General features: G+C 39.1%; 1 protein-coding gene across 1 annotated transcript in view; it reads left to right on the top strand.

Annotated features, from left to right (window-relative positions):
- Fat3 (FAT atypical cadherin 3) overlaps nucleotides 1–23,849 on the top strand; it is a 610,786-nt gene that overhangs the window by 481,688 nt on the left and 105,249 nt on the right. Inside the window, exons 5-7 of the mRNA XM_076843882.2 lie at nucleotides 9,106–9,420; nucleotides 11,795–12,005; nucleotides 21,015–21,154. Coding sequence (XP_076699997.2) covers nucleotides 9,106–9,420; nucleotides 11,795–12,005; nucleotides 21,015–21,154 — 666 coding nt within the window. The remainder of the gene's footprint in view (nucleotides 1–9,105; nucleotides 9,421–11,794; nucleotides 12,006–21,014; nucleotides 21,155–23,849) is intronic.

Below are 23,849 nucleotides of genomic sequence, written 5' to 3'. Positions count from 1 at the left end.
TTGTAAGGAACTAGTGAACATAGACAGGCATCCTCACTACAATTAATTTTCAACAGCTACAGCATCTAAAATTGTGCCAATGGGAACTGTTTCTTGTATTCAGCAGCCTTCATAGATACATTTTTTAAATGTAATCATATCCAAGAACAGGGTAACAGATTTGTATTTTTAATAATTATTTAGGGTTTCCCAATGTTTGCTCATGTTGATGCACCTATAAAATTATATTTGCACAATACCTTTAGGTAAAGGGAAGGGAAAAAAACCCACATACAGGTGACTAACCTAACGGTCCATCCAACCATGGGGCTCAGTCATGCCCATCTCCCCAAGAAATAAGAGACCAGTATTGCAGCACATCTGAAACCTACTCGCCACATGTGTCTGGATGCTCTGCCTTAATTTAATTGGCTTTATCTTTAGATTTCTTTCTTGCCAGGAACCTGTCATCTACATCCTAAGACTCTTGGTAAAGAGAGGAGAGAGGAATAAACATTTTAAGCATCATCTTCTTCTTTAGAAGAGTAGCAGGTATTAAAGTAGTTCATAAAAACAACCAAGAGGATCAGAATGAAGACACAAAGTACTGGGGAAGAAAAGGAGTTGCTGCCATGATAGGGAAAAGACATGTGACAACCAAGTCTGAATGCACAGAGGTTTGGTATTTGGGAGGTTACACCCAGAATGCAGTATTCAACCTGAACAGAGGCAGACTGATAGTAACAGGTAGAGATTAGGAGCATAGACCCCAGGCCAGGTTGAAGTACCTCTATTTCTGATCAGTAGTATAGGAATAATATTTGCACCTCCCCTTGGATAGATGAAAGGATAGATAGTTCATATTTGTTTGTAAAGATAAATAGTTCTTTAGTTGTTGTTGTTAAACACTTAGACGAGTGTCTGATACAAGGGAAACATGGAGTTCATGATAAATAAGAATAAAAGAGAAACCAAGACGGTACAGTCCCTCCTCCCTCTCACGTCAGAAGGACAAGGCAAATTTTGTGAGAGAGTTGAAGATTTAGCACTTCAACAAGAGTGGACAAGTGTCTAGCTGCATTCAGTACGTTTGAGTCTCAAGCCTTGGGGTGCTGAAAGAAGTTGTCACTGTGCCCCCCACAACCTGATAGGTTCTAAGCAATGGAGGAAGAGAACACGAAAGGTGCCCAAAGACTGAAGACAGTCCACAGTGGCCCTAGTTATCAAAAGAGGGGAAAGACCTGATTCTAGAAGCACAGCTAAGAGCTTGATGCAGATCCAAAGCCATATTTGGGGAGAGAATGTGAAACACCTGGTAAACAGATGCTGTTAGTTTAGCTGCACAGGGTAAGGAAAGAGCATGAGCTGTGACCAACCTGACTGGGTGCAGACTGGCATTCTGTCACTTACTGGCTGAGCCGCCTTCTGCAAGTTGCTGAACTTCAGAGCCTTCTTATCTGCAGCCATAGACTAGAAATGGAAAGACCTACAGGACTCGTGTGGAAAACAACGACAGTCTGATGTGAATTGTCACACAGAGGCTTGAGCAAAGTTGGCAGGCAATTGTGACAAGGGTGTAGGTTGAGTACCCCTCACAAGAGTTTGGGATTTGGGAATATTTGTAGACATGTGATGATATATCTTAGAAAGGGACCCAAGTCTAAACACAAAATTCATTTACATTTCATATGCAACTTATATACAAGGCCTGAAGTGATTTTAAACCATATTTTTGTATGCCTATATTTTTATTACAATCCCTTGCATGAAGTAAGTCCACTGTGGAAAGTTCCATTTGTGCTATTGTGTCAGAGATGAAGAAATTTCAGATTTTTAGCATTTTGAATATCAAATTTCTGGATTAAGGGTGGTCAACATGTACAACTAAAGGGACAGCGGGACTTAATGGCTTAGACCAGGGTCAGAAAACTTTTCTATTCAGTATCAAATAGCAAGTACTTTAACTTTGTTATCCTTGCAGTCTCTACCTGATCTATTCAACCATACCTTTGTGGTGGGAAGTAGACCCAGATAATATGTTAGTGAATGGGCATGGCAGCATTACTATAAAACTTCATGCACAAAACCAGAGCCCCCCACCCCTTGTTAGTACAAACATGTAAACCCAAAAGCTCAGAAAGCCAAGATAGGAGGATTCAAGTTCAAAGCCAGTATTGACAACTTAGGGACACCCCATCTCAAAATAAAAAATAAAAAGGGAGAGAAATATAGCTCAGTGCATAAGCACCCCTGGATTCAATCCCTGATAGCAAAAAATAAATAAATAAATAAAATAATCAAGAGCCAAATTTGGTCTACAATTTGCTGATCCCTTGTTTAGAGCCAAATTTCTAGTTTGAAACAAGTTGCTGCCATTTGCAAGATGTGTTACCTTGGCCCAGACCAAGTTCACTTTCCTGCTGTGTCTGATGGAGGCAATAATAGTACCAACTTGGTGGTAGCACTGAAAGAGACCTTGTGTGGGCTGTGCTGCTCGTGGTGTGTGAACACATGGCACCTGTTGTCCTTATTCCCATAGCCTGGAAGAGCAAACAAAACGGCCTATGAGATGACATTAAGGAACAAATGTAAAACCCTGCAAGAGGAAACCACCCACTTACAGTTTATTGCTTTATGGAGGAAAAGACCTAATTGGTTCACTTCTTTCATATCACAGAGTTGTGTGAAATCGCTGCTGCCTAAAATAAGCCTAGTCAGGAGCTGAATTTATAGAGGTGAGATTCTCTCCTGGACAATGGAGGTAGTTTGCCCGGGTCTGACTTAGGTGATTCTGCTGTTGTTGTGTCTTGGCCATCATATTTTAAGAATGAAGGTGGTATGTGGGAAAACATCCTGAAAGACATTAACAGAATTATGAATAACGATTATATGAATTTGAGTTTTTCAATTTCATTTAAGCATTCTCAAATATCTTTTTATGAGTAGCAAAACATAGCCACTCAAATTATTTGACCCTCATCCCATCTGGATGTGGGGTTTAAAACTTTGCTTCTTAAACCTGAACTTTGAGACTGTTGGACAATGGAATATGGTACAGGTCATTCTTTGCCCGTTTGTGAGCCTAGTTTAAGAAGCTGACCACTGCCATTTCTAACCTTTGACTGTTTCTCTTAGAACCTAGCTAAGGTCACAGCCCATGGCTATAACCAACCAAAAATCAGATGACTACAGGCACCTTGACTGCAATTGCCTAAGAGGTTCCAAATAAGAATGCCTCATTCAATTCCTAGAATCATGGGAAATAATAAAAAGATTCCAGTTATTTTAAGCCGTCTAGTTTTGTCTTCCACAGTAATAAATAACTGATACAACATGGAAGAGGAATCTGTCTTTTTTATAATTACAAACAATAATCCTAGTCTGTGGGAAGCTATAGGCAGTCAAGAATTAGTATGCACAGGCAGATAAATCTGTATTCAGCATTAAGAAGAGTTTCATGAGGTGTTTGTGAGAGAAGGGTGATCTGGAGAGAACGGAACCCTATACACTACTAGTGGTTATGTATTCTAGTATAGTCATTATTTTAAAAAATGGGTTCTCCCCAAATTATAAATAGAACTATAATATGATCCAATAATTCCACTTCTGGGCATGTATCCAAAGGACACAATATGTTGAGCTGTTCACTCCCATGTTCATTGCAGTATTTTTCGCAAAAGTCAGGAAATGGAAACAACCAATGTGTCCACCAAACTGACAAATGGATAAAAAATATGTAGTATATACACAATGGAATACTATTCAGCCATAAAAAGCATGTCATAACTACAGATTTCTCAATATCTATCAATTTTTGAATTTATGAAGTTCTTGTATCTCCCAAGAAGAGACTTCAAAACATATCCCTATTTGTAATTGTATCAAGGGGCCTGTATTGGGACCTTCTGGCTCTGCCTGGCATTTGTAGACCACAAAGGCACCAAAGAGGAATAAAGTGGGTTTTACTGTCTTTTCAGTGTAACTGAACTATTGTGTTTTCTTTTGTTACATGTTAGAAGTTAGCACCTTTACAAGCTAATTTTTCAGGATTTGATTAATTGCTAGGACCACTGATTACTGATCAGTGACAAGAGGAGTAAATCTAGGTTAGCATGGCCATATTCTCTTGTCAGCTTGTGACAGCAGAATACACATGAATCACTGCTGAACAACGGCTCATCCCTTACATCATTAATGAAAAATGATGCAGAGGAGGAGGTAAAGGGTATTTACCTCAGTTAGTTTTGCTTCAGTCCCCAGTACTCCTACTCTTTCCACATGGGCTAGTTCCAAAGAGTGGGTCGAGGCCTAGGGCAGCTTGAAGTAGGAAATCTGAGCATTGAAAATTAATATTCTAGGTACAAACATAGCAGGGAAAATGAAGGGATTTAGAGAAATTACAATGGAAATTAAAACTTGAGGGTGGTAACATGCTTCAGTAAACACTTAAAAAGAGTACACAGCATTCCAAGAAAGAGTTGAAAAAGGCAAGGTCCTTGCCTTGCAGCAGCTCACAGTGTACTGAAGAAGCCAAATTACATGAATAAGTCATTTCAGTAAATTGTTGACAAATGTCCACTAATGCAAGCACAATTTGAGAAGTAGCTGACCATTGTTTTGCATGAGCTTGCGCTTGGTATTGCTCTCAGTGGTATGAAGTGGGTATAAAATCAAGTGCATGGTTAAAACCACAGCTTTCTCCACCATTATTCATAGACTCATATAGGAGGAAGCACTTGGGAGATTTGCTTAGTTCTCACAGAGACCCTTCAGTGTCTGCATGTTCATTCCCTTTATTATCATAGTGATGAGTTTTATGTACATCAATTCTTGATTTCATTTAACCACATTCACTTGGCATTTAGAGGTTACCAGGTGCCAGAACATAACAATGACTAAGATATAGTCCCTGACCTCAGGTGAATGGAGGTCAACGAGCAAAAAGACATTTAAGATGCAAGATGATAATCAGTGTCTTAGAACCACGCATTCAGTGAGAAGGAACACCAGGAGGACACTGCCTTCAGTCCTCAAGAGGGAGGGAATAGCTCCCCAGAAGTGTTTGCACTGAAGCTTCTGGAATGAGTCAAGTGTATTTCCAAGACAAGGCACCCATGGAGAGAAACAGCTGCTCAATGGAATGGAGGTGTAGAACCTAGCATGCAGAGACTACCCAAGCTCACCAGGTAGCTGAACACAGGTGGGAAAGGGTCAGAGAGGGAATAATGATTATCAGAGGCATCCAGAGAATCATCTTCCAGGAGCTCTTGAGGAGTGTTGTACAGGTCAGTGGCATAATCAAATTTTTGAAGAAGAATTAATATTTATAACAAAGGTAAAATCTGGGGGCAGGAAGACCAAGATGTGACAGCTGGCCAACTAAGATGAAAATAAAACCTATCCTAGGGCAGTGTTGCCTGAGAGATTGGCATGGGGGATGATGCACATAAGAAACTTGACGGCCTCCAAGTTTGACTAAATGTGGGTAATTCAACTATTAGTGCATACCCAGGACCCTGGTGGACACCAGTATGTGAGAAGGTTTGAGTGTTATCCAATGAGACCATGAATAAAAGAGGAGGAAATTTGAGAGTAATGATTTCACATTGTTTCCTCTGGAGAGTTCAGGAGTACGTGAGGAGTTCAGAAAGAGGATTACAGTAAGGAATTAAATATGATGTTTCAGCAAGCATGGACAAGAGAGGATGTAAAATGGAGAGTTATCAAAATATAGTTAAAGCCATAAGTAAGGAGACAGAGAAGTATATGACCAAAAGATTGGAAAGGCTTTCAGTGCTATGTTATGAAGGACCTTGAATTATCTCACAAGGTTTTACAAGGCGAAACTGCTTTGTCTAAAGAAATTGTCCAAGTAGGACCTGAATTACAGTTCAATTCATTAAACAAGCATTTATAGAGCATGTTGTCTGGACACAGGAGGAGGGCAATGAAGAAACAAGCAGAGTTTGCCTTTGAGAAACCTATCTCCTTACATGGAGTCCTATACTTAATTAATTTTCACAATAGTAAGCACTACAGAAGAACGGTATTTAAGAGTACAATGTCACTCTGTCTCTGAGGTGGCAATCCTGAGAAAGTGGCATGTTAGCTGGACTTAAAGGATGAGTGAAGGGCAGGGATGGCATTCCAGGGGAGAGTGCTTGGGTCCCTGAGGGGTGCCACTGTGGCCTGGGGAAGCCAGGGAATTGGGTGCTTGTGGTGAGGCGGTGACATAGGTGACTCACTCCCCTTGGCACATGGCCATGGGCAGAGACTGCAAGACTTGGGCTTGGAAATCAGGGCTGCTCCAAAGAGTATTTTTGTAAGCAGCAGGATACTCTGATAGGCAGGATAGCTCTTTGCTCAGCAGCTACGAGGCCTCGGAGTCCAGGGCAGGGCATTTATGGACAGTCAGTGAGGAGAAGGCAAAGGGTTTGTGCCTGTTGAAGACACTGTCAGTTGTCTGAACTTGGAAAGGGGCTGTTCTAGAAGTAAGGAGAGGCAGAGTGGTTGAGCAGCTAAGAATCAATGTGTTTTGGTCAACATAGCTCACCCAGAAGGATAACATTTGTGTTCAGCAACAGCCAAACGTGCCTCTTTAGATCTCTGCCTGTCTAGGAAAAAGCTCAAAAGTCCATATCCAGCCCTGGCACATATTGGCCCTGAGTGGTTCTTTTGTGAAACACAACAAACCAAGTGGGAAAATAACCTTGGAAGGAAACTTGATTGATTTTTCAAAGAAAGAAGGAACTTCTATGAAAACTTATCCTACATCTACTAAAGCTATTCTTCCTGACAGCTTGTAAGAGAAAAAAAAAAAAAGAGAGAGAGATTGTGATTCCATTTTGGGGAAGAAAAAAAAAAGCTTTTAATTTGTCTTCCCCCTTTTTTTTGGCCTTATTTTCAGTTCTTCCAGTCAGATTGTTTGACTAGAAGAAAAAATGGCTGATCAGGCATACTGATTCATTGTTGTTCTTCTTCTGTTGATACTGAGCACATATTTACATTCCTTTTAGTCTCCAAATACATATTTTGAAAAAATAAACTGTCTTATTCAAGGTAATGATTCAATATAGTTTCTTCTCAGTTTTTGTGTGTAAACAATGAAATACCAAAATTTTAACACCTTAACATTAGCACTTATAAACTGTGGGGTCTGTAAGCCTCTGTTTTCTCATCTGTAAAATGGGAAAAAATAAACCTCTCCAATTTACAGAAGAGCACATTTTGGAATGTGAGTGAGGTGATGGATGAAAGAGTACTTTAAAAACTGTGTCTTACCAGTCAAACATTAGGTGTTAATATTTTAGTCATTTTTATCACTATGACCAAGAAGAAAATTATTCACCAAAGACTCTCGAAGAATTTTTATATCTTCCATTAGGTCACTTATGTACTCTTCATTAGTTTCTTTCCCCTCAATTTTCATGGACACATAGGATAGCATCTTAGAGACATGGGAGTGCACATCCACCTCCCTCCTGTTTCCTAGAGAAGAAAAAAGAATACTTTGTGACTGGCAAAAAATATTTTAACTGTCAAATGTACTTAAAATCAGCCATCTTAATTGCAATGTGTGCATCACAGTTTTCCTTTTGTTTCATAACAGTGTTTTTAAAAAAAATCACAAATTTTATACAAAGATGTCTGCTCACATTGCTGTAACAAAATACTAGAAGCTAGGTGGTTTAAACAGAGAAATCTATTTCTCACCATTCTGGAGTGTTTAATTCTATTCAGGCTACTTAAAAAAAAAAACACCTAGTAATTTATAGGAGGTACTTATTGCTCAAAGTTCTTGAGGCTAAGAAGTCCAATATCAGGCCATCAGCACATTCAGTGTCAGGTGAGGGCCTGTTCTTTAGAGATGGTACCTCTGGCAACTTCTTCATATGACAGGATGGGACAAACAAGTCTCATTTGCCTTTTTTAAGGACACTAATTCCATTCATGAAGTCCTTATGACCTAATCATAATCTAAAGGCCCCACTTACCAATACTATTGCACTGGGGATCTGGTTTCATCCTACAACATGATGTCTGGCAAGTCCAAGGTCAAAGTTCTGGCAGGGTTTAATCTCTGGTAAGGGATCTCTTCCTGATTTGTAGACAGCCACCTTCTTGCTGTTGGCTCAAGGCCAAGAAAGAGGAGGCTGCCTGGTGTCTCCTACAAGAGCTCCACCCTTATGACCTCATTTAATATAACTCACTTCCTTAAAGGCCCTATCTCCAAGCAGTGATATAGGACATTAGACCTTCAACATATGCATTTTGAGGAGATGCAGTTGAGCTCATAACTAGATATAAATAAGAGAAGAAAATGAGTCCTAAAAGAATTTCAATGTGATAGCATTTTCCATGGATTAGAAGAAACATCCATGGGTCAACATTTAATAAGGGTTATATTTTATTATTTTATGTCTGTTTGAGACATGTATTCTAGATTCGCTACAACCAAAGAACTTAGCATATGTTATAATGTCCATCCTATTTCTTCTTTCTCTCCACTTCACACCACAATGAACCCACTTTATGGGTTCATATTAACTAAAATATTTGTGCATTGCCCCCCATTCACAGGTTGAAACCTAATCTCCAGAGTGTTTATGTAAGAAGATGGGTATCTTTGGGAAGTGATTAGGTTATGAAGGATTGCCCTCATGAATGAGATTAGTGAGTGCCCTAATGAAATAAAGACCTCAGAGAGCTAGATAGACCCTTCTACCACAAGAGAACACAGTTAGAAGGTACTGTCTATGGGAATTATGCCCTTCTCCAACTCCACTGATGCCTTGACCTTGGACTTCCTAGACTCCAGAACTGTGAGAAATGCATTTCTGCTTTTAAAGACCACTAGTCAAAGGTAATTTTATATAACAACAGGGACTGAATATTAGCCCTGCTGCCCCCTACCTTTTCTGCATGACTTCTATTGCTGGTCTTGGGGCATTCTTCCCTTTTAGGGGCCAACTATGAGAGAGTCATACACATGTATGAACCAGTCGTAAGAAAGTTTCAGATGCTCTAGTGTACAAAATCAGTCTTTGTGGGGTGGACAAGGGAAGAAGTACTGAGAATAACTTTCATGCTTTCTAACTGCATCATGCTTTCTCTTTCCAAACTCAGGTAACTGTGACAGATGGTGGTTCTTCTCCAAAACAATCAACCATTTGGGTGGTGGTTCAGGTTCTGGATGAAAATGACAACAAGCCCCAGTTCCCTGAGAAGGTTTACCAAATCAAACTGCCAGAACGTGACCGAAAGAAAAGAGGGGAACCCATCTACAGGGCTTTTGCCTATGATAGAGATGAGGGACCCAATGCAGAAATCTCATACAGTATTGTGGATGGAAATGATGATGGAAAGTTCTTCATTGACCCTAAAACTGGCATGGTATCCTCCAGAAAGCAATTTACAGCAGGGAGTTATGATATCCTAACGGTAAGATCTTCTGAATTCCAGCAATATTGATGGGAGAGGGAGTTACTTTCTTTTTTGTGTTTATTTCTTTGAGTAATACATCTTTAAAGCAAAAAGTGCAACCAATCAGATATGGAAGACTTCTTTCTGGGAGGCAAGCATAGGTAAGACCTCTTGCCTATTTTGGTGAAACTCTTAAATAATGAAACAGATCCCTTTTGTTGTGTCCCATAAGCCAATCTCTCCCACTCCCACAGTCTGCTGGAGCCTACATATTCAACCACACTTCCTGTGTCCTAAGTCATTTTCAAGGCACTGACCATAGACAGAAACCAAGAGTAGGGGAATAACAGAGTGATATATCTCTCCCTAATATTCAACATATCAGTCAATGTATCCCCAAGACTTTCCAAAGAAAGCAAATTTTGTGATTGTTGACAATGTAATAGAATCTGAATTTAGCTGTATAAATTGTGAGACACAAACCACAACGATGTTTATTCTGTAAAAAGTGAAGAAAAAGCAAGAAAACAGTGACTAAATGTTTTGTTAAGTTAGAAAGTTAAAAATAACACAAACCTAACACCATCTCAAGTAGAAACTCTTATAGCTAACGTGCCCATGTGCTGTTCCTATCCCAACCATGTTAGATATGGAATGCCTATGCTTTGGGCATAGTGTACTGGTCATTCTTATAAATGATGGACCTTTTCAAGGTCCCAAAAATGTCAAGAGTAAGCACCATCCAGCATCCTTTTCGTTGTTCTCTGCCTTCTCTGCTGTAGACAGTCTTTATTATATTAAAAGTCCCTTGATTTTTCTTTTCACATCTATGTTCTGGAACTAGGTTCCGTCCCCTGCTCAGTACATGTCTAGAACAGTGGGCAGAGACAAGATAAGAAAGTGCCATCCTGTTTCTAACTGTTGGAAGCTTTGATGTGGTACATATTTATTACAGCTGTATGACACTTGTGGCTGGGAAATCATTGAGGATCGGATGGATTATAATAGACACTATTGGTGCCCTGCCCAGATCTCTTCTAACACACTGGTTCATCTATCCCCAACCTGCTGTGAGTGTTGCCTGCCAAGGGCTCACAGCTGCCCCCTTATCCAGAATATAATTTTTGGCTGATCCTTGACCCAAGAGATTCCACACTTCCACCCCCCACCTTAGCAGTACACAGCCAGTTTCTTAATGGAACCCAAAATACAAAAGTTCAGTCCCTTTACCTTGAGGTGGATTGACCTCTTGCAAATTCAGAGCCCTACTGACCCCCTCATCATTGCTGAAGAAAGCATGTCTCCTCAGTTTCTAAGCTAGGACCACATCCTTGCTTAGTGCCTGTCCTGATTTTTTGTCCTTTCTCCTGAAAGCACTTTCTTCAAAAAACCACTTGGACTTAAATCCCTGCTTGGCTCCTAGGGAACTTGGCCCCAGGCATATATCTTTAAGCTTTCTCCTTCCCACGGAGATTTTCTGGGCAAAGCAGTCATCCATTAACACATAACAGAAAAGTGCTATGCATTGTTGCTATTTTCAAAGGCTATCACTACTGGTTCTGTACCCATCAATGTAACTTTAAAACACATTATTTAAAAATTCCTTTTTAAATTTTATTCTATTTTGTTTTGGCTTGCCTTTTTGTCAATGTGTTCTGCACCTTGAACTTTTTGACCTTCCCGTTGGGTCCAGGACACTATAGCAGTCTCATGTTGCTGGATGAAGTCGTGCTTCCCACAGCCCTTATGTGAGCCAGTTTAGGACCACAGAGGAGTCACCAACTCCATCCTCCCACTATGCTGCCTCCAGGAGCCCACAATGCCACTGAGAACTCTCCCTTTCTCCCTCACAGTTGACATAACTGAAGGGCCTTCAGGACAGTTTATCTGAGTCTGTGCCTTCCCCATGCCTCTCCCACTCGCCCTTCCAGGCCTCTATAAGTGGAGAGCATCTCCAGAATGCAGCAGAAGGAAAGAGCTGCAAAACACAACCATGTGCACACACACATTTCCACCCACAGCGATTCACAATGCACCTGATTTCCCTTTCGTCTCACCACCAGAGGGAAGGTTCAGGGTCATGCTATAAGGAATCAAATTAGCTATTCCTATTTATATAAACTATCATCCATGCCCATAAAGCACTATAAAGTATAAGTGCAACATCTGTAAAGCTGGTGGTTGTTCAGATCAGCCCCTGCAAAAATAGAGTGAGGTAGTTTCTCCCCGCATTCCAGAGTCCACTATCCCCACGTCTCCACTCTTCTCTTCCACTTGCTGACACTATGCTGAGGATAAACTCTTGGCCCAACACCATGTGAGTGACAGATTTTAACTTCCAGAAGATCAGAGTTCTAAGACATCGTTCTGTGTTCTCTCTGTGTGTGAGTAGATCAAGGCCGTGGACAATGGCCGCCCACAGAAATCCTCCACGGCCCGCCTGCACATTGAATGGATTAAGAAACCACCCCCTTCACCTATACCACTGACCTTCGACGAGCCATTTTATAACTTCACAGTCATGGAAAGTGATAGAGTAACCGAGATTGTGGGGGTGGTGTCTGTACAACCAGCCAACACCCCTCTGTGGTTTGACATAGTTGGTAAGTTCAAGTCCTCCAGAACACTATCAGGCAATGTAATTAACTGTTTGGAACAACTAGCCAAAAAAGAAAAAAAAAAAAAAGAAAAGAAAAACTAACAAAAAAGCAAAAGAAAAGAAAAAAAAAACTAATAATTAGTGCTGAGATTAAAAGATCCATAGTGCTGGAATGCAAAAGAGCCAGTAAAATGAATAATCGACCTGTGCTTTCGTTCCAACTCTGTAGCTCAGCTGAACAGAAAGTGCTCTCTGGCTGGATTTTCCATAGTTTGTTATTTACTGCAATCTTAATGTCTTTCTGTGTGTCATTTAAATTCTATTGTCACACTTGGCTAATCTCATTTCTAAATGTATTGATGGTACTAGACTTGCTGTCCTTCATTTCTCTCTTTTTCTTCACCTTTTTTCTGCATTCTGTTCTTTTTTTTTTCTGCTCCCGACTGCCCTGCTTCAAGGTGGCAAGCATGCTCGAGAGATGTTCTATATTCTACAGACAGCTTGTGGGCAGAACTGTTCAACAGAAGGTACCCTTAGTGCAAACACATTTGCTAAAATACAGCTATCCAATCTGCCTTTTATGGTGTTTTTTTTTTTTTGAAGCAAATTGAATTACATCTTTCATAACTGCCTGTGACAGGCTGAAGTGCAGCCCACAGACTTCATACATGCCTCTAACAGCTATTGCATTACTCGTATCCAATGACTCCTTTGTTTGAGGTTTGATGGGGTTTGGGTTTTGGCGGGGGGTTAGTTTGGACTTTTTTTTTTCCTTTTCTTTTGAGGTATGTGGGCTCTTTGTTGTTTTGTTTTTATCTTTTTGTAGGTTGGTTTATTTAACTGGGCCTTTTCCAATTGAAAAATAAATTAAAATGTATTCCAGCCCCTCTGTTTTGCAGCAGTAGTGCCATTCATAGACCAAAAAACCCCATCAGGAGAGTCCCCTGGCAGCTGTCCATAAAAGGACGGGCAGGAAATGGAACCTAGATATATAGCCAGTAAGCCTCCTGCACAAGCTGAATAGAGAAAGCAGATGGAAGCATGCAGGATAGACCTTGGGAGCCAACCTTTAAATTCCTTGAAAGAAAGCAAGCAAGCATGCCAGGCTGCAAAAGGAAAGGGCAAACAGCACTGTAGCCCTCCACAAAACCGGCAGGGAGAGAGGCACTGGAGAGGAAATGAGTGCCCAGGACTAGGAAACAAAATAGGCTGTTGCTAAGAAGAGAGCAGGGAGAGTGTGTGCAGGCACAGACCTGACACTGTGTTGGGCTGAAGCTGACTTCCCACGCTTCTCTGTGGGAGGCAGAGAATCCAGGAGAAAGCTGGTCTGGGGGAATCATTTCCTTCCACATGTCACTGCCTGGACAGGATGGGCAAGAATCTGCTTCTTCTCCAGGATAGCTTGGTCTGGGGAAAGCATTTAGGATGTTCCACATCTGTTTTAATGAGGCACAGAGAAAGAATGCTTCATGGCCCCCAGTCGAGGCTCAGCAGAGAGTCCTTTGAACTCCCAAAAAGAAAAAGCTTGTTTTCTACACATTTCATTTTATGAAATGACAGTAGAACACCTTTGTTTTACTTAATTAGTGTTAATCACAGCAGCTCTGCACATGACCATCCTCATACCAAGCTTTTAATTCCTTCTTCATCTCCATTTGAAATGCATCCACTTCTGATCCATGAAAGATGCCTCCACTACTTTATCTTCTCAGTAATTTTCAGCTCATTAAGATATTATCTGATGCAGTTCTTTCTTTTCAGGTGCAACAAAGTGTTGCACCTATCAGCATCTAGCTGTCTGTTGTTGGTGCAGTATTGGTGATACTAGCACTACTACTCCCAATCAGAGTCACAGAAAATGCATTTTCAGTTTCAGCATGTATGTCTGCTACTGGGTCTTCAGGAGCATGTGCAATACTGATTTCTTTTAAGCAGCTGAAAGAAAAGTGCAGTAGAAACCAAACAGGCAAGAGAATGCTTAATGTGGAATGATTTGCCCTCTCTCATCAGCCACTGATTTCTCTCTCTCCTTCACACCTGGGTTTGCAAGCACCTCTACTACCTAAGGATGTCCTTTCTACCCTTTCCATGCATGCAAGATCCTGACCCAGCCCATCCCACCCATGCAAACTATGACACCATTGCTTGTACTCAAATTTAGAAATCTTACAAGACACTTTCTCTGATGCTTACTCTGACCAACCGCCTGATTATCCAAATCAGGTTTGCAGTTCTTCAGCATTCCTTTGTGCGTGTTCATGTGTAGGGAAGCATGCCTAGCAGTACTGCATGTAACCTTACTTGCAAGTTTTTCACTAGTCCTGTCTTGTGTTTTTATTTGCATTTATCCCATCTCCATTCTTAACCCTTGACATCCAGGCTCATGCTCCTCATTCCTTCCTTCTGCCAATGCTTCTGTTGCTATGTGCCCTGTTGTTTCCAATACAGACCTAAAGTGACTGGTGGAGATGCCCCAGGCAGCCAATATGTTAACCCTGTTTAATGGTTTTGAGACTTATCCAGACTTAGTGTGACTTTTCACTGTATTCCCAGCCATAGCTACCTCAGCATCTTTTAGCAAAATGGGAACATCACAGATCTAAGAAAAGATGGGTAGTTTATAGAAAAAAGCCATCATGCAAGAGTCCCTTTGGACTGTCCAACTATAAATCCAGGAACAATTATCCAGAACATGGCATTCTTTTGCATGTTTATATTTTATTCAATGCTGTACTCTTCCTATAGAATCTCCTTCACTTCAGAGCACCCAGTAGTTGGTTTAATGAAGACTTTCAGAGTTGACCTTCTGGTCTGGATGCCTCCATCACAAAGATTTCTCTGTAAATCTGGTAACATCTTAGCCAAGCTTTCTTTTACAAATTGAACTTACTGGGCCAGATGCCCAAACAGAACATAATTTTATTTCCATTCTCACATCCAGCCAACAACATCATGAAACGCCAACCCTTAATTTCACCATAGAAATAAAATCCTTTCCCCAGGTGCTGGTTGCTTTCAGTACTGCTATAGTCACTCCTCCACAAATCCCCTTTTGAAAATCTTTTTAATCTGTCAGAGTTGTTTTTTTTTTCCAATCTGCTGACAACATCTTTCCCCTTCTCTAAACACCTATTGTTTTCTTTATCATATTCAGATGTTCCTGTCTTGCTTTCAAGATTCCTTGCTTATTTATCTTTGGCCATGGAAATTCTCATCTTTTTTCCTCATCTTTCTTCCCTTCCTCCTTATCAAAATATCTTTTTTGACCAAATTAAGAGAGGGGACAGAGAGGGAGCAATGCCCCTTAGTGTTTAAGATTTGCAGTGCATCATAGGTGAATGCTAAGAATAGTAACAAAGCATATAACACCAGCATGAAGCAGAAATGAGGTCTCAGATTAAAGCTCAGGTCTTGTCCAGGTAAATAGGCTTAGGAATCTTCCAGGTACAGTCAAGATTTTATTTCCATTACAGACTTAATATATTCAGACACCTGTACAGATGGCTGAGATACAAAATCTAAACCATCCTGATCTAGTACTTACAGCTCACCAATGTTCCAATGAATTCTCATTAAGTAAGCAGAAGCAGTGTTTCAGCTTGCTTTTTTTCCCTGAGAGCATAGTGCCCTCATTTTCACAGTTTCAAACTTACCTGATTCTAATTTAACTGCATTTATTTTCCTCCTATCATGATATGAATTCACAAAACTGGTGAGCAAGATTTTGTTCCCAAGCCTAGATCCTTGCACCAGCAATCTGTCAGGCACGTCCTTGTGTCTCCAAAGAGACCACTGCTTACACTGTTACTGAGTTAGACTCACTTCAGCTTCCAGAAACAGAAGCCCTACTTATAACTGAGTTAAGAAGGCTGTAATTAAAAGGAAACATAATAAAGTTCAGCTGTTCCGTGTTTAAACAGCCCAACGCACAGCATGTTCCTCCTCTGTGTTAAAAGGGAAAGAAAATGAAGGGAACAAAAATAACCCATAATCCTTTGTGGTTTTTATCACATAGCTTCACACTTCTCAGGAGACTATGGTTTTGACTCCACAGCTCCTTGATTTACATACTCTCCAGTGTGCACACAATCTGGTTTACAGTTCAGTCCACAAATCTTTATTCTGATGGCAAATTATAAATTCAAATATTACACCATTATTACACAATTCCTTCTTACCTATATACTTACCTCAGTTTGATGGGAGATGCTACCACCCATTTCTTTCGCTTTTCACCTGAATGGGATTAGAGGAATGCTTTTACTTATAGATAGCAAGCACCTACAATATCTTTATTTGCCTCATCCAGTATATTGAGAGGAGAAAGGCTATTCTGTGAAAATTGTTTTTCTTATGGTGAGTGCTAGCACCTAATTACAGCTTTCACTGAAAACACACACACACACATATATATAAACACATACATACATAGATTGATGTATACATTGTGGTACTAGGAACTGATCCTAGAGACACTCTACCACTGATCTACATTCCAAGTCCTTTTAATTTTTTATTTCAAGACAGGGTCTTTTTAAGTTGCTGAGGCTGGCCTCCAACTTGCAATCTTCCTGCCTCAGCCTCCAGAGTTGCTGAGATTACATATGTGTGCCATGATTCCCAGCTCTCATTGAAATGTCTTTCTGTGTTACAGTACATAAAGGCCACATTGGCTCTTAATATATAATAAGCTTCTGACTTCTTGGCTGTTGCTGCTCATAAATTTATGGCCTTTATTTCTTGAATCTTGTCTACTGTGGAGTCATGGTTTATTGAGAATTGAGTCAAGGAGACAAGTTGAAATCTGATAGCACTCAAAGTGACCTTGTTTTGTGACTAGTGCTTGGGCATCTCTGGATCTTCCCTGACGAGGTGGCCTTATTGTTTCACAAAAAAAACTCTTCCTCACCTCTCCTGAGAGAAAACAGGAAAATGAAGCCAAGATCCCATAGTATTGCTGGGGATCATTTGAGGTTACCTCCATGTAAAGCTTATTTATTTATTTCTAAAATGTGTCTCCATCAGAGTAAATTTTATCAAATTCAACTGACATCCAACACTCCATTTCCCCTGCTTGGCCATCTTTCCCATCCCAAATAGCTTTGCTTTTCTCCATAGCAACAATCTCATCCATAGAAGTATATCTGAAAAAACTTTAGGAAAATAATAATAAGTCTAAAAATACTCCTTATGTTAATTGTAAGAAATTAACTAGATTCTAGAAAGAATTTTCGTCCTATCGCCATTTCCTGAACTCCACGTGGTGTCTCCTGCCTTTCATGTCAATATCCTTTTCAGCCCAGTATTGTGCTTGCTTCATTCCAAGGCAGAAAATTATTCATGATCACATTGTAATTGATATGTCATATTTTTCCTAAAGTTCGGTGTATATGCTGAACTTGAATGAACAGCTTGTGCATGACTCCCTTAATTCATTATGGTTCAGCTGCTCAGTGTTTTGGAAGCTTCTCACATAACGCTTCCCTCTTGGACACTAACTAGATTTGGTTGGAAATGTACAATTACAGAATGTGCAGAAGAATTGGGGGGGGGGACCTAGAAGCTTCTCCACAGGAGAAACTGTGATATTCTCCACAAAGAGAGACAGTGGTGTTCCCTACCCATCTTTAAAGTAAAACTAAACTCTGACTTGGTCCAGTGCCCGGCTACACAGCACATTCAAGCAGTAGCTGCTGGCTTCAAATATTTTCATTCACGTCCTATTTTTAAAGCCTTTTCTAGGACATTCCTACTTGCTGTGTTTAACTTTTAAATCCAGCAGAAATCCAACGCGTCTCTTCTGCTCTTTGTTTACTCTATTACACCTGTCCTGACCAAAAATGGTCAAAGAGAAATGTCCCTAATGTGAATTATCTGTTATGTGGGCTGTTCACAACCTTGCTTTTAACCATCTCTGCCGCACACCCCTGCAGCAACCGCTCAGGCTGTGACGTTTCTAATTTCCCACTTTGTTGAAACTCAGACCAGCTGGGCAGTGTCCTCCCGTCCCCACCTTTTATTTAGCCTCACGCTATTGCACTGAACACACTTTGGCTTTGCATGTTCTGTTACTGGCTCTGAGGAAGCACACATTGTTTAAATGGAATGCTGCTAGTGAAAATGGACTCCTTGCATTTGATATTCTCACCCTGGGTGATTGGACATGGTTTCCAACAAAAATGGAATCACCTTTCAGGCTAAAAGGGAGCCTGAAAAATGAGACCTGGGGGAGAGACATGGAGTCATTTATGAAATGGGATGCTTAAGTGTAGGTTATTAAAGTGTGTGAGGTTTGATGGTGAACTGCTGGTCGAGATTCTGTGTCCCTTGTCAGAAATTCATTTGAAAACTCAAGGAGGATTTTGTTTTACATGAAATCTTGTCTTAACTAGGAACAAATGTCCTGGAAATGAGTATCAGAGATTTCTGGTCTTATTGGTAGACTGAAAAGTATTCAATAGCATCTCTCTCTCTTTATTTTTTATTTATTTATTTTTTTTAGTTATAGATGGACACAATACCTTTATTTTACTTATTTAGGTATATGCAGTGCTGAAACTAGAACCCAGTGCCTCACTCATACCTGGTGAGTGCTCTACCACTGAGCCACAACCCCAGCCCAGTAGCATCTCTTTTAGTCACCCTATACCCTGCTTTTCTAATAATCTACCTCTCATACCTTTAAGAGGTTTCTGGTCTGGAGTTTTGAAAGAGTAAGGTGGATGAAGGACATATACACAAACATGCACACAGAGGAAGAGACAGAACTATAAAAAAAAAGATGTCATAAAATGATGCCAAAAGTATTACTTAATACGAAAAAAAGCTAGGAAAAAGCATACAATCTATATGACATGAGTAAAATATGTCAATTTTACACCACTAAACATATAGACTGATTATGTATATTTGTATATGGCTCTAAGGAAAACATAAGCAAGAGCATACAGAATCGCTCCATTTAACCAATAACTGAAATTTAAAGACTTAGCTTCCCTATTCTCTAAATATTATTTTCATTTGGAGAAAACTGAAGTTTTATAACTTGCATTTCAGTTTTGTTTTGACCTACAAATTTTTGCTTTCTGAAATAATCAACATTGGAGGATGCCCCAACCACGCCCACCAAATCAGAGTCTTTAGATTTAAGAAAGTAAACAGGTTAGAGAAAGAAAACATCATAAAGATAATTTAAGTTTTATTTAATGCCCACCAGAAACAACTGGAGAAGTGGCATCCCTGTCTTTCTCACAAGTCTTAGGGAGTGATACCATATCTTTTCTTTGAAAGTTTCTATGGCAAAGTTGTCTCAGAGTGCACCACTCGATAGCAAGTATTTTTTCTTTCTTTGTTCGTTAAGATAGTTACACCAGCTACTTGAGTCAGCTTGCATTTTATTTCATGTGCTTATCGATATGACACATCCTCTTTGAGTGAGAAGTAGTGACCTCAGGCTGGCTTCCTTTTCAGCCTAGACTGTACCCCTCTGTCCTTATCCTATTCTTCAAATGATTTTATTTTTTTAGTTAACATTTAGTGCTTCTCAGCAAATCAATTAAATATATTAATTGGAAGATGAATCTCTTTTTAGATGAAAATTTTCAAAAAGTATATCATCTCTGAGCAATTTTCTGGTATTTCTGTATCTCCATAACTTTAATTAAATGTCAAGGGCAATTATATTCCCTCTAGCAATTAAATAATCTTAAGTTTATATGACAGCTGCAAGCATAGGCATTTGCAATATGTATGACCATGTTTTTATAAAAAAATAAAACATAATATTTATTATGAGCCACTATACATCAAATTCAGGTAAAATCTTCATGTCCCTTAACTAAGCTGCCCATTCATAATTGTAATATAGAAATACATTGTTCATTTCTTAGCAAAATAAAATACAGAGGATATATAATGTAAGAAAAGCAAAGGTTATTTTTCTAAAATATGGAATTCAATAAATACATTGCCCTATGTGAAGGAGTTAAATAAAAGTATTGTTCAAGAATAAAATTAACTGACACATGAAATTTCATACTAAAACAGAGTAATATGCTGATGTTTAATTGAAATTATTGCATAATTTTTTTTTTACCATATATTCTCTCCCCCCAAAAAAACCTTCATTTTGGGAAGATCATAAACCACACTTTGGTTCACAGAGATAGAAACATCACCAGTAATTTCAACAACACCAGTGTTGTTTTATGTATACTGATCACAGGCTATGACTTTTGCCTGACCCAGGTTGGAACAAGGTAGTTTTCTAAACTTTCATACAAATTATTTTCAAGTTGGTATTATATAACTTGATGTTTTCCTTTACTTTTTTCCCAATTTCATTCTGTGACTCTTTAATAAACTTTTTACTTTTTTAGGAGAAAATTTATTCCCACTGTTGAAAAGGCAAAACAAATGTTTCTATAATTATTCCATGTTTCAGATAAAAAAAACTTTTTATATGAAATTCAATTTTTTTTTGCTTTTCCTTTTTCCCCAATATTCATAATTTTGTTTCTGACATTTAATTGAGGGAATCTGAACTCCACCAGCCAAATGTTTACCATCAATACCAGAACAGATTTTTAAAATGTCTACTCTTTTTTATTAATAACATTTGAACTATTCATTTATTTATAACTTAGTCTACTTTGGAAAAAACAAAGCATCTTCAAATTCTTAGCACAGAAGCCATAAGGGGTTAAGGGACATTAGCTTTCTAAATATTTTATGGAGTCAATTTATGCTTCACTACTCCAACATTACTGCTGAGGTTTTTCTTTGCAATACATTCTTTTTTTGGTAACATTTGTTATATATTATAGAGGCTGTATTTTGAAATATAAATTAAGTTAGAAATAAAGAGGTCCCTTTTAAGATGTACAAAATTAAGCTACATGGATGCCTGTCAGAAAGTATTTCTATGTAAGAGCTCCTTTAAAGTTATATGCTTTAATTCATGTAATAATTTCTTAGATATGCTAATTTCATACTGTTTCTGTGAAATCATCAGGAGGGAATTTTGACAGCTCTTTTGATGCAGAGAAGGGTGTTGGGACAATTGTCATTGCAAAACCTTTGGATGCAGAACAGAGGTCCATCTATAACATGAGTGTGGAAGTCACCGATGGGACAAATGTTGCTGTCACTCAGGTAAGATTAAGTTACTGAATAGCAGGAATGCAGAAAGACCTGCCAAAGTAAAAATTGCAAGCAATGAAAAACATGTCTAGGAAGTAGTAAATTATGTCCACAGATTTCTAGTGTTCAAAAAAATCATTTTCAAGAACAAACTAAAAACAAAGGGCTCTGTCAATAACATTATATCACTTAACTGCCTTTTTAAAGAAATTATGATTGTTCATGCATGAAAGAATGAGACATATTTGTTTCCTTATCAGTTACTGAAAGTTTATCTCTTTGACAGCAAATCGATTTTCCTTGAATTTGCAAAGATGAGTTTATCTATGATGTCTGCATTAACACCCCATGAGATTCTTCACCTCCTTATTTTTAGTCACAAAAGTTAAAGCTAGAGAATACCTAAAAGTTCAAATTCATCTTATAGAGATTGATGTTGTTATGGTTTGGGCATGTGGTATTCCCCAAAAGCCCATATGTGAGCCAATGCAAGAATGTTCAGAGGTGAAATGATTAGATTATGAGAGCTGGAACCTATTTGGTGGATTAGTTAACTTGAGTAGATTAACTTGAATAGAGTAACTGTAGGTAGGGTGTGGTTGGAAGAAATAGGTCACTGAGGGTGTGCTTTTGGGGTTTATACTTTCTCCCTGCTGGGCAGAGCACTCTCTCTGCTTCCTGGTTGCCATGTCCTGAGCTGCTTTCCTTTGCCATGACCTTCTACCATGATGTTCTGCCTTACTCAGACCCAGAATTATGGAGTCAGTCAACAACGGACTGAACCTCTGAAACCCTGAGGCAAAATAAACTTCCTCCTCTGAGTTGTTCTTGTCAGATTATTTGGACACAGCAATGTAGAACTTACTAAAATATACATGATCTGTGCAAGGTCACATGGCCCTAATAAAAACAAGGTCTGTAATCTAGGTATCCCATTCTCCTGCTTCTAACATCTGTGCCAGTGCTCTTTCTCCTGGCTACATAGTAGGATCCCCTGGTTATCCGGGTGAGGTGAAAACAATGATCGCTGGGACCCATCCCCAGGGATTCTATTGATTCCAGCATGCAGTCAACGGTGGGGACTGCTTCTTATACTCTGCTTCTTGAGTCCGTGTTAAAGGACATTGAAAGTCAGAAGTGAAAAATCTCCAGGCTTCTCACATGGTTCAGTACCTCTTCCTAAATAAGACTAACACAATGCTGGACGTCAACATCAGACAATTTGAGATAAATATGTTTTGCTTTATTTTTAGCACCAGAGATCTAGCACACTTATGGTAGAGGTCTGGAACACATGCCTATGCTGTAAACCCCTGTCTTTCTCTCTGCTTCTTTCTGCTGTTCCCATGGTCCAAAAGACATCATTAATTGATCAAAGCCTTTTCCCCTCCTGAGACCAGATATATCCTCAGGATCTTTCTCAACACAATGCTTCAGGTACTGAGGTTGAAATTTTTGTTAACCTGGAAGCAAGCATTAATTTATTTTAAGTGTTACGTAAGCTTTTATAAGTACACACTGGTAAAAGGGGGAGAGAGAGAATTTCATGTTCATGCCTAGCCAACTGCATTACAATCGGAAGCTGTTTTGAAAATATTATGAGACGCTTTCCTTTAAGTTTGTTAGTAATTGTAGAATGGTAGAATTTGAAGGAAACAGCAGAGTTCATTTTAGAACAATCTCTTTACTTTTCATTTGAATATACCCAGAACAGGGGCGTGACTTGCACATGTTAACAAAGCCAGTGTGTGACAGTTTCACATCCTCCAACCTGTGTTACTTCCTTATACCTGGGATGACCATATGACCCCGTTTGCCTTAGAGAATGCCATCTACCCCTGTTGCACTGGCATAATCTTCAGTAATACCCCACTCACTCTCAAAATTGCCCCCGTCGGGACAATAAATTATATGGTCTTCCTACCAACCATCCTGCCCCAGGGTGTTTTCAAGATTTAATGTAGACCTACACAAAGGTGACCCCACAGAAAACACAGTCTCATTTCCTGCCCTGAAGACTAACATAGAACAACCCACCTGCAGAATTGCTACATCTTTAGTGCTAATTCATTTTGTAAATTTAAATTAGATTTTTAAAATTAGCTACTTCTCAGCATATCCAACCTTAACATTTTATTGCCCCTTAAAAACCCAAGATATATTTGAGTAAAATACAAATCAACCATAAAATCATATTCATTTCCAGACTTTTTTCTGTTGTTTTATACTGGTTGAAATAAATGATATTCAGTGTGCCCAGAATGTTATAGATATTCATTAAGTAATTTTAGTGTAAGTGAATGAACTGTAGACATGACACATCAGCAGGATCTGTAGGAATGTAGTCTGTATCTCAGAAGCATACAACTGATTAATGTTAACAACAACAACAACAAAAAAAAAAGAAAAGAAAAGAAAAGAAAAGAAAGAAGAAAAAAATTAACAAAACTTTTATTTTAGAATTCCATTAGGACCAGATGAGAAATCACTTAACAGCAGTTGTTCCACAAGTACTTCTTAAGTTCATACATATGCTTGCCGCTGTACTTGGTGCCTGAGATCAAAATGATACAGTTGTTGTTGTTGTTATTGTTGTTTTAATTTTTTAATTTTTTTAAAAAAATTTAATTTACCAATCAATTTGTTTATTTTGAAATGAGGTCTCACTTCATTGCCTAGGCTGGTCTTGAACTCCTGGGCTCAGGTG

The sequence above is a fragment of the Callospermophilus lateralis genome, chromosome 2, assembly GCF_048772815.1.
Source record: "Callospermophilus lateralis isolate mCalLat2 chromosome 2, mCalLat2.hap1, whole genome shotgun sequence".
NCBI lineage: Eukaryota > Metazoa > Chordata > Mammalia > Rodentia > Sciuridae > Callospermophilus > Callospermophilus lateralis.
Note: the sequence above shows the minus strand (reverse complement) of the source record. Positions and strands in the feature narration are given on the sequence as shown.